The following is a 12,105-nucleotide window of genomic DNA, read 5'->3' on the forward strand; positions in this document are numbered from 1 at the left end:
GCAAATATGTATATAATAACCATCATATCGAAGTAAACTTGGAGTCCCGCGATGATATGGTGTGTGGTCCTCCCACTACGACTCGGGAAACCATGCAGTTTATTAGGCTACTGATGAAATATGTTAAACTTCACAGGGTGGTGAAAGTTCACTGGGATCTTGATGCTCCTTTCCAATACATATCAAAGGTCTTATTCTGGTGACATGATCGATGCTTAACTGCCTTTTGACGTGATAAATAAAAATTCTCGCTCTTATCCATAATATTCATCATATAGACCACATGTCAAACTCATTCCATGGAGGGCCGAATATCTGCGAGTTTTCGCTCCTCCCGTGTACTTGATTGATGAATTAAGGTCACTGATCAGTAAGGAACTCCCCTCACCTGGTAGTCTAGGACTTAATTGAAAGGAAAAAAAGAAAAAAACAGTAGACATTAGGTCCTGCATGGAATGAGTTTGACGCCCCTGATGTGGACTATACCCGCACAGCATCTGCGAGATGTTGGCTGGAGCACACGTGCCAAGACACACATTTTATATTTAATGCAGTTTGAGACAAAACTATCGGTAGAATTGAAAATGTGATGGAAATATATTGAACTTTAGATTTTTATTCAGTACATGAAAACTTAAGAGAAAATGTCAATTTTGGGAAAACACCACTGGTGAGAAAATATGCAGATTCTAGAGTATTCACATTTCCATCCAATTGGCGACAGATTGAAATCTATATAGTGAAACAGCAATCTTGCATCTGTCTGATAATAGTCAGGCTAAACTATGGGATTTGTCAAGTAAGACGAAAACAAGTTGATAACTGCTTGATAAGGAACAATGGAGTATTTTTAAATCATAGGTGTCAAACTCATTCCATGGAGGGCCAAGTGTCTGGGTTTTCGATCCTCCCTTGTACAGATATGATTGTCACTGATTAGTAAGGAACTCTCCTCACCTGGTTGTCTAGGTCTTAATTGAAAATTAAAAAACAAACCAGCAGACAGTAGGCCCTCCATGGAATGAGTTTGACACCCCTGTTCTAAATGATCTTCAAAACAAGTCTGTATGCGCAGGGAAATATGTGTAAAGATACATTCTCTGAGAACCACCAGTGTAAGCGAATTGCATATCAGTCATTACGTTTTTTCGCCTTCTGCCTATTTGCTCTTCTGTCTCAGCATTCATGTTGCTTTTGTTACTAAGTGTTAGTGTTTGCAGTATTATGCTGGATATTAAAGTTTACACAAGGATGTGTTCTTAAGGCTTTATAAGGCGGATTATCATAAGAGGACATAGGTCATAGTCACCCAAATAATAGGTCATTTTTAGTACAATTATGGCATGTTCAGCTTAGAGACTGTCTGCCCATTTGTCCTTGAATCTCTTGGCAAACTGGAGGGGCTCGCTCACTGGGTTGTGTTTGAGAGAGTCCTCTTCATTAGTTACATATGCATACAGAGTGGTATTGTTGGTTATCTTTTACAAGACAAACTTATAACGTATAAATCCATTGAACAATTTTAATAAGATTGCATAGATTATTTAACACAAGTTATGTAGTGTTTGCACGTCATAATAAAAAAGTAATTTAACACACTTTGCACTGTCCACCTCAATTTCAAACGTTGTTATGAGCACAGCCAAACAGCAGAAGTGATGATTCGACTTCCGCTTTACTTTCCTACTGCAGGGCGCCGGTGGCAAACTTGCAAGAGTAAATTGATATAGTATAAAAGTAAACAAGTATAAGTGTATTTTTATTTCATCCAAGTTCTCCAACGTTAGCTAGACCTACTAGGCTAGTTCTGCTGTGATAACAGTTGTGTCGCGCCAGCGTTAAGGGCCATCCACCAAGCCCATAACTATAGGCTACATATCTATAAAACGTTTGTGAGCATCCACACTAGAGAAAAGAGGATTGTTTTTCATTCTGCAGTCCTACGTCAATCAACTGATCAATGCATCATACTGCACGCTGCCTATTAATAAAGGTGTTAACAAAACCATTCATGGAGTCTCTAACGCACAGACACTGGTTCAGACCATTCAATGCAGGGTATGTTCATTGTCATAGTGAAAACTGCAAATAATGCATCGGTGCAACAACGTTATCATAATAACCGGACAAAAGATAGCACACCAATGTACTTTGTCTCAACAATCCACAGGTACTGCAGGATTGTGTTCCAACTAGGCACCACACCTGACCAACTAAGCTAATTGATCAGTTCAATGACTGCCTAAATTCAACATAACTGGTCTTCCAGGTCAGTTAAATCAAAACATGAAGTGCCCGTGGCACCCAGGACCAGGGTTGCATACTCCTGCTATAGCCGGTTATGCATATTACCTAGATATTAGCGCTATAAACTAAAGATTTACCAGTCAAAGTGCAAGAAAAAAAAAAGTTCACAGATTATGAAATTGAAGATCTGTACTGCGCGTTCCTCCAGACTGCGCTGTTGTCCCCATGGCACGCAAAGCTTATGTTTTTAGACTGTATTATTATACCTGGGCTACAACACAGTGCAATGAGGATTTTTTATTGTTACCAAGTGAGTACACAATTCTTGTCCATAGGCTGTAATCTGCAGTGATGTAGGCTAATTTGAATAACCTCTCAAATGTCCTGTTTTATTTAATGTCGAAATAACTGCATTGGCCAACAGCCTAGGCCTGATTATGCAACCATTTGGATCAGTTTAGGTCTTTTAACAGTTTAGAAGGTCCAGAAAGGTACATTAGCAGGCCACTCATGATGTATTTTGTCAGAATGTAGCCCAGTGTTAAGGTTGGCCTATTGGAAAATATGTGCTTCACCTTTCCAACTCCCCACACATTCTTAATACTGTAGACTACTTTATATTCAGCAAGAGTATATCTCTCATCCAATAGACTATTAGTAGTTTAAATACAGTTGAAGTCAGAAGTTTACATACACTTAGGTTGGAGTCATTAAAACTATTTTTTCAACCACTCCACAAATTTCTTGTTAACAAACTATGGTTTTGGCAAGTCGGTTAGGACATCTACTTTGCGCATGACACGTAAATTTTCCAACAATTGTTTACAGACAGATTATTTCACTGTATCATAATTCCAGTGGGTCAGAAGCTACAAATACTAAGTTGACTGTGCCTTTAAACAGCTTGGAAAATTCCAGAAAATGTCATGACTTTAGAAGCTTCTGATAGGCTAATTGACACCATTTGAGTCAATTGGAGGTGTACCTGTGGATGTATTTCAAGGCCTACCTTCAAACTCAGTGCCTCTTTGCTTGACATCATGGGAAAATCAAAAGAAATCAGCCAAGACCTCAGAAAAAACAATTTGTAGACCTCCACAAGTCTGTTTCATCCTTAGGAGCAATTTCCAAATGCCTGAAGGTACCACGTTCATCTGTACAAACAATAGTACGCAAATATAAAACACCACGGGACCACACAGCCGTCATACCGCTCAGGAAGGAGACGCGTTCTGTCTCCTAGAGATGAACGTACTTTGATGCGAAAAGTGCAAATCAATCCCAGAACAACAAAGGACCTTGTGAAGATGCTGGAGGAAACAAGTACAAAAGTAACTATATCCACAGTGAAACGAGTCCTATATCAACATAACCTGAAAGGCCGCTCAGCAAGGAAGAAGCCACTGCTCCAAAACCGCCATAAAAAAGCCAGACTACGGTTTGCAACTGCACATGGGGACAAAGAGCGTACTTTTTGGAGAAATGTCCTCTGGTCTGATGAAACAAAAATAGAACTGTTTGGCCATAATGACCATTGTTATGTTTGGAGGAAAAAGGGGGAGGCTTGCAAGCCGAAGAACACCATCCCAACCATGAAGCACGGCGGTGGCAGCATCATGTTGTGGGGGTGCTTTGCTGCATGAGGGACTGGTGCACTTCACAAAATAGATGGCATCATGAGCAAGGAAAAGTATGTGGATATATTGAAGCAACATCTCAAGACAGTCAGGAAGTTAAAGCTTGGTTGCAAATGGGTCTTCCAAATGGACAATGACCCCAAGCATACTTCCAAAGTTGTGGCAAAATGGCTTAAGGACAACAAAGTCAAGGTATTGGAGTGGCCATCACAAAGCTCTGACCTCAATTTGTGGGTAGAACTGAAAAAGCTTGTGCAAGCAAGGAGGCCTACAAACCTGACTCAGTTACACCAACTCTGTCAGGAGGAATGGCCCAAAATTCACCCAACTTATTGTGGGGAGCTTGTGGAAGGCTACCCGAAATATTTGACCCAAGTTAAACAATTTAAAAGGCAATGCTACCAAATACTTATTGAGTGTATGTCAACTTCTGACCCACTGGGAATGTCATGAAATAAATAAAAGCTGAAATAAATCCTTCTCTCTACTATTATTCTGACATTTCACATTCTTAAAATAAAGTGGTGATCCTAACTGACCCAAGACAGGGAATTTTTACTAGGATTAAATGTCAGGAATTGTGAAAAACTGAGTTTAAATGTATTTGGCTAAGGTGCATGTAAACTTACGACTTCAACTGTAAGTGTCCAACAAGCTTTTGTAGTCTTGCTTTTCCTGGGACTCCACAAGATTTAAGAGGAAGAGCCATGGCAGCAGAGAGGCCAGGTGCGTAATTGCGCAACAGAACAAAGACAGACAGGCTTGGGATGTAGACTATAGCCTAAATTAGAAGCAAATGCATATTAGCCCATAATTCATAAGCTCAATACTGCAGTGAATATATCCCGTAAATGTACACAACAAAATATAATTTTTATCAGAAAACAAAATCATAGGTAGCCTACACTGTGCCCTCCCTCCCAGTCCCCTGGTACCAGCTTGAAAAGCTACCCTATAGTTTCAGCTTTTTAGGGACAAGAAATGTAGCCTACAATGTAATGAAGAATGTTATTGTTTTCAAGTGAGTACAAAACTCTAGTCTAGGCAGTAGACTGCAGTGAAAAGCCTATGTCATTTGAATAACTGCTCAAAAGCCTGGCGTTTTGAATGCATATTCATTTCGAATTGATTGCATCTAGCCTGCCTGATTGGACAATCATTTGGATCAATTGTTTTTTTTCCTCAAATGTTTAGCCTTCAAGGTCCAAGCACATTAGCAGGCCAGCAATATGGGGTATTTTTTCAGGATTGATCAGCTTACAGAAACATGCTAATGCAGGGATCTCTAGTGGCGCGCATACACATTATGATAACGTGGAGGAAGTTTGGCTTCAGTGTTTAAAAGCGTTTGAAAATGAAGTGGATGCTATTAGAGATTGGTATTCAGAGCACTACGTAACCTACGTAATGCAGAGGCTATATCACATGACATTTCTGGTACAATTCCGAAACATCTAAACAATGAATCCTTTTGCGAAAAGTCTACTAAACAAGAGTTAATTTAATGTTTTTCAAGAATGTAAAACTGTAAAACTGTATACAATAAGTCCCCACTATACCTAGAGTACTCAAACGTGGAACTTGTAGGTAAGTGAAGTGCAAACTGTCACATCCTGCAGTCACATCCTGGTCTTCAGGGGGTCCTGAGTGCTTAGGGGGTAGTGGCTAGAGGCTATTTCTGGACTGGACCACAGCTGTGCCCTGTTGTCACTTGGCCTTGCTTGGGTCCGTGCTGAGGGCCTAAGGGGTAGTGGATAGGGTTAGGGATTGTTTCTGGGCCGGACCACAGCTGTGTGGGTCCTGCCTAGGGTCACATCTTGGCCTTGAGAGGGACCATACCAAGAGTCTTTAGGAAGGACTCCAAGGTAGACAGGTACTCCTGGGGGTGTCGTCTCAGGTGACCTGCATGTGTTGACTCCTCCCACTTCCTGTCTGTCACCGCCATCCCTCGTTTTCTCCAGTAGGCGATGATCTCCTCCATGCCCTCCGGGTCGCACAGTGCGTCGTTCTGGCAGAAGAAGACGAGGGCGGGTGCGGTGACAGGGTTATTCAAGAAGACATCAATGCCGTTGTTGAAATAGTCGACTGTGTGGTGTTTGAAGGCTCTGAAGTAGAGCATACTGGCCCATTTCACCTGGCTCTCCAGCCAGGGGAACAGGCTCTTACCTAGACCTGAGGAGATAATGACAAAATGTAGTGAACAAAAAATATATAAACGCAACATGTAAAGTGTTGGTCCTACGGTTCCAGAATTTTTCCACACGCACAAATAGCTTCTCTCAAATTATGTGCAGAAATTTGTTTACATCCCTTTTAGTGAACATTTCTCATTTGCCAAGATAATCCATCCACCTGACAGGTGTGGCATATCAAGAAGCTGATTAAATAGAATGACCATTACACAGGTGCACCTTGTGCTGGGGACAAAAGGCCACTGAAATGTGCAGTTGTCACAACAATGCCATAGATGTCTCAAGTTGAGTGAGTGTGCAATTGGCATGCTGACTCCAGGAATGTCCACCAGGGCTGTTGCCAGATAAATGAACATTAAATTCTCTACCATAAGCCATCTCCAACATCGTTTTAGGGAATTTGGCAGTACATCCAACCGGCCTCATAACCGCAGACCACGCATAACCACTCCAGCCCAGGACCTCCACATTCGGTTTCCATACCTGCGGGATCGTCTGAGACCAGCCACCCGGACAGGTGATGAAACTGAGGAGTACTTCTGTCTGTAATAAAGCCCTTTTGTGGGGAAAAACTCATTTGGATTGGCTGGGCCTGGCTCCCAAGAGGGTGGGCCTATGCCCGCCCAGTCATGTGAAATCCATAGACTTGGGCCTAATTAATTAATTTCAATTGTCTGATTTCCTTTTATGAACTCACTCAGTAAAATCATTGAAATTGTTGCGTTTATATTTTTGTTCAGTATAAATGTCCTGAGGATAAAGGACAACATCAGCTCACTGGTTAGCTTTATAACCTCTAACCAGGCTATACTAGACAATGCTAGGCTGTCAGATGTGTTACACCTGGTCGGTATCCGCTCACGGTAACCCGTCCCCCAGACTCACCTGTAGCCATCCTCTCCAGTGAGCCCAACACAAGGCTGTCATAGATGTGGCCTCTGATCCTCTGAGTGAAGCCACAGTACTTCTGTGTGTCGCGGGACACATGCACCAACAGCTGGGTGAAGGTGTACCCTCCTATGGAGAAGGCGTGCACGAGCAGGGGGCGTGACACAAAGAGGTCACTCTGCAGGAGATCTAGTACCCTCGCCCCGTAGTCCAGGCCCCAGCGAGGCCACAGGAACTGACTCACCTAGGGTAGAGGAGAGGGGATATGAGAGGTATTTTAGAGAAAAAGGAGACCATAGAGAGGAGCATTCTAAACAGAATGTTTAAATGGTTACAGCTTTTCCACCCATGAACGTTGTCCCTTCCTCACCGCACTCTCCACTATGAGCACGTCAAAGCCTGTACGGAAGTAGATCTCACAGTACTTGGCCACAGCCTGAGGTCGCGACCCCAACCAGGGCAGCATCAGCAGCAGGGGCTTGGTTGGGGCAGAGGTAAGGGCTAGGGATGGAGAGGTACTGGCTGCATCGTTCAGGGCAGACAGAGGGCCAGGGGAGGGTTTAGGTGAGGCTGTGTCATTCAGGTACAAGGTGATGGTCTTGCTGATGCGGTGAACGGTGACCCTACGGGCTTGCATGGTGACAGCAGGGATTCAGAGTGCAGGGTTAGGGAGCCTGGAGGTGAGGCAACTGTGGTGAAGGCTTTGGTCTGGAAGGGGAAGAAAAATATTTTGCAGACAGATTTGCTGTTTAAACATGCAACATTACAGATAGGGTTTGGAAGTATAAGGACCTTATCTTTCATAAAGGGGGAAATAATATATATATATTCAATTGATACACACCTTTATAGGGTTAGGTTTCCCACACTTCCATATTACAGCGGTTGTTTACAGAAAACAGACGGAAGACCGAGTGGACTAGCTACCTATGCTAATTAGCTATCTGCATCTCCGGAACACGTGTGTAAACGGAAGACGGACGCCCGAAACGTGTTGTCACTGAAAAATACTGTTGGCTGCAACGGCGTTAAAAACAGTGTACTTACATTTGGGCAGTGGTGGAAAAGATGCCTTAATAGAAAACAACTCAAGTAAAAGTCACCCAGTAAAATACTACTGAAGTAAAACTCTTAAAGTATTTGGTTTTAAATATACTTAAGTATCAAAAGTAAAAGTATATAAATCATTTCAAGTTTCTTATATTTAGCAAACTAGACGGCAAAATGTAATTTGTTTTAATGATGGATAAAGCATTTGTGTTTAGTGAGTCCGTCAGAGCAGAGGCAGTAGGGATGTTCGACAAGTGTGTGATTTGGGCCATTTTTCTGTCAAAATGTAATGAGTACTTTTGGGTATCAGGGAATATGTATGGAGTAAAAAGTACTTGATTTTCTTTAGGAATGTAGGTTAGTAAAAGTTGCCAAAAAATATTAATAGTAAAGTAAAGATACCCCAAAAACGACTTAGTAGTACTTTATTTTTACACCACTGCATTTGGAAAATGATTTTGATGAGATATTTAGATGGTGCATTTGACTGTTTTGTCTTCTAGAGCCAATTCGCCTTTAAACGGAACATGTAATGTCCTTGGACTGTAAGGAGCAACGTTAGGCTCCTTTAGTCCATTATTGGGCTAGTCGTAGCCTACAACATTCTGCCTTCTTCCTAAAGTTCAGTCATTAGCTCCGCCCACCACTGACTCTTGTGAACTACAATCCCGACGCTGTGTTTTAATGTTTAGAAACGTCAATAATCATTGCTTGTAATATGGCTTTCCAAACATATGGCCCTTATCTTTCAGCGATAAATAATCCTTCAGATAAATATATATACACACTCACTGTACTGTAGCCGTTTTGCACAGATCCATATAGCTTTTAGTTCCTCAAACTACACTTCTGCTACACTTCCAGAGTTAGCTTACACGCAGGTGTTCGGAGCATACTAGATAACTAATTTAAATTTTTAAAAATCTATACATTTTTTTCCCTCACTGATATGAAATAAACTCCGTATGCATCCAAAACCGTGAGGCAAAGGACGCGTGTTAGTGTTCAGATTGAACTGTTAAGAGCCCCGATGCTCAATGTGTCTGAGAGTCAGGGGGAAATCGTACCCCTGACTTTCTCAACACAGTCATTATGTGCAAACACAACCAAAGGTTAGCTGATATCATTTTTAAAAAGCTGGTAGCTGGCCAAATGAACGAAAATGGATCGTTCCATATTTTTAAAGGGCATGTTAATGGTCAATGTGGCCGAGATTAATTCAATAACTCAAAAAACACTTTAAATCGTATGATCAAGCGGTCAAACTGGCAAAACTAACTTAGCTAGTTATCTTACTATCGGTAGTTAGCGGGCTAGCTGCCTATGTTGCAAAAGGCTATATATCATATCATGTATACAGCATTGACATCAACACTTAGGAATGTTACTAGCTAGCTATCATAAGAACTTTCCTTACCTGTGAAAACGTATTTGAAAAAGTACTCATCAGAGACATGTCACAAACCCACACAAAAGGGGTTATATATCTTAGACAACCGGGGAAATCGTGCCTACATCCGAATGGGGGCGCTGATGGTTAGACCATTTTAAACAACGAGCTAGTGATGGGCATTCCGGCTCTTTTCAGTGAGCAGGCTCGTTCGGCTCAGCTCACCTAAAAGAGCCGGCTCTTTTGGCTCCCAAACGGCTCTTTAAAAAAAAATATGTTTTGTATTTTTCAAGTCAAACAGTTTGCGATAGTTTGACTATGATTGGTGTTAAAACATTTCTAATTATATTATTAAATGAAATCATACTCGACCTTAACCACAATGTATTTTAAAATGCATTGGTTTGTTATTAAAAAGAATGCTATTAAACATTTATATATAAAGTATAACTTTTTAATGTATATAAACAAAGTGCATTTAAATCTAACCATTCAAAACTAATACAATCTGAAAAGCATAATAGAATATTGCACTATATCAAAGAAAAAGAGGAAAACTGCAGCATCCCACAAATTGAAATGTAAAAAATAAGGATGCTATTACACATGTGCATTTAAAGTATACGTTTTTTTAATGTAAATAAAGTGCATATAAATGCAACAATTCAAAACGAATACAATCTGAACAACATAATAATAGAATATTGCACCATATCAAAGAAAAATAAATAACAATGTGCAAAACTGCTACATCCCACTTAAAACAGTAAACGTCCCTCTTTTCTCGCTCTTCTTTATTGCCATGTTATAACCAGCAGCACACAGCAATGCTGACCATATTTTGCTTTTATGAGAGATTTGCATTCAGAATTGCAAGCTGCCTCACATTCGAGGGGCTGATGCGGTTTCTTCTCTCAGTAATTGTTTGTCCCTTTTTTGAGAAGACCCTCTGAGGGAACGGATGTGGCCACAATGCAGAGTCTCCCTGTCATGACTTTAGTAAGCCGTGGGTAGACAGAGGCCTTGTTCTTCCACCAGCTCAGAGGATCTGCAGATCTTTGGAGGGGCTCCTCCAAATAGGATCGGACCTCCATTATGGCATCTGCTGAGGGATTCCTTCATGCTGCATCCCCAGTTGCTCTCTCGTCAAACAGCATCCATTCGTTATTTGAAGAAGTTAATTCTATTCATTTAAATCTTTTGATTATTCAGATCTTTTATATATATATATAAATAGATTCGGCTCTTCTGATATGCGAGTCGGCTCGCGAACGACCCATCACTACAACGAGCTACATAACCCATTATGCATGCTTTGGTTATATGAGCACTCTAATTTTTATCCAAACAAAGCCCCTTGTATTTGCCTCGAATAGTTCAATTAAGCCTGGCTGGCGCGCGACCCACGTGACTACGTCAGGACACCTTCGAGAGCTGGTGTAATATGGAACGCCAAAAAAGATACACGTCAAATAACACAGCTCTATTATAGAATGTTGTGTTCTGAATTTGCACGTGCAAACCAAGCGCCACCACTACTATCAGTAACACTGTCAAAGCTGTACAAAAATGTCTGCAAACACAGGCCACGAACGATGTGTTTACAATACCGCGTTGGTAATAAAGCATTATTTGTTCGACCGCAACTCCTGGGTTAGCTAGCTAGCTTTAGTTTGGTACCTAGCTAGCACCAATAGAACCAGACTGAAAACAATGACCAGTAGAAACTGCAGTCCTTTTCATTATTCTTAGCAATGATGTAGGAATCCTTGTGAGTAAGTATTAGCTAGGTAGCAACTTGTTGTTCGCCTATTGAAATTGAACTCCCGTTCATGAAAATAAATAGCTAGCCAGCTACTTATTAACCCCGTTGCCTAAAGATAACGTTATAAGCAGCCAGCTAGCTTCATCTGGCTAGTGAAGCTCGACCGGACCGGGTTATGTGTTGTGAGGCTAGCCACAATAAGGATTAGGCACAATAGTGTAATTTGCGGTTTCCCTTCAAAATACAAGTAAAAGTGATGCCGAAGGTTACAATTGGTGTAATCATGCCATATTTAAACTAGATCATGTTAAACAAGATTGGAATGTGAAGCAATGAATGCAATGGGTTATCAATCTACTCCGTGACACGCACAGAACACAACTGTGAAGAGTTTACGCAAATATTAGCGTAGTAGCTCTTATCGTGTGACTGTGAAAGCACCTCCCAAATCAGCATATTGTGTGTATTGACATTCATATTGTGCTTTACAGCTTTACCTGTTGACACGGAACCCAAACCGGCTGCGCGCGTGCGCTATCGTGCATAAATGTATTTTGTCCCCCCACACCAAACGCGATCACGACACGCAGGTTAAAATATCAAAACAAACTCTGAACCAATGACATTAATTTGGGGACAGGTCGAAAAGCATTAAACATGTATGGCAATTTAGCTAGTTAGCTTGCACTTGCTAGCTAAAGTTAATTTGTCCTATTTAGCTAGCTTGCTGTTGCTAGCTAATTTGTCCTATTTAGCTAGCTTGCTGTTGCTAGTTAATTTGTCCTGGGATATAAACATTGAGTTGTTATTTTACCTGAACTGCACAAGGTCCTCTACTCCGACAAATTAATCCACACATAAAACGGCCAACCGAATCTTTTCTATTCATCTCTCCTCCTTCCAGGCTTTTTCATCTTTGAATTTATATGGCGATCG

At 41.2% G+C, this 12,105-nt stretch overlaps 1 protein-coding gene across 1 annotated transcript; it reads right to left on the bottom strand.

Annotated features, from left to right (window-relative positions):
* Positions 1 to 5,367: 5,367 nt before the first annotated feature.
* LOC120066697 lies at positions 5,368 to 9,537 on the bottom strand. The gene is made up of 4 exons (XM_039018142.1): positions 9,432 to 9,537; positions 7,335 to 7,672; positions 6,962 to 7,208; positions 5,368 to 6,056 (listed from the first exon to the last, which is right to left on the bottom strand). The coding sequence occupies exons 2-4, from the start codon at positions 7,599 to 7,601 to the stop codon at positions 5,695 to 5,697; spliced, it is 876 nt and encodes a 291-aa protein (XP_038874070.1). The 5' UTR covers positions 7,602 to 7,672; positions 9,432 to 9,537; the 3' UTR covers positions 5,368 to 5,694.
* Between the last annotated feature and the right edge of the window lie 2,568 nt (positions 9,538 to 12,105).

Source organism: Salvelinus namaycush, chromosome 21 (assembly GCF_016432855.1).
Source record: "Salvelinus namaycush isolate Seneca chromosome 21, SaNama_1.0, whole genome shotgun sequence".
In the NCBI taxonomy this organism is placed as follows: domain Eukaryota; kingdom Metazoa; phylum Chordata; class Actinopteri; order Salmoniformes; family Salmonidae; genus Salvelinus; species Salvelinus namaycush.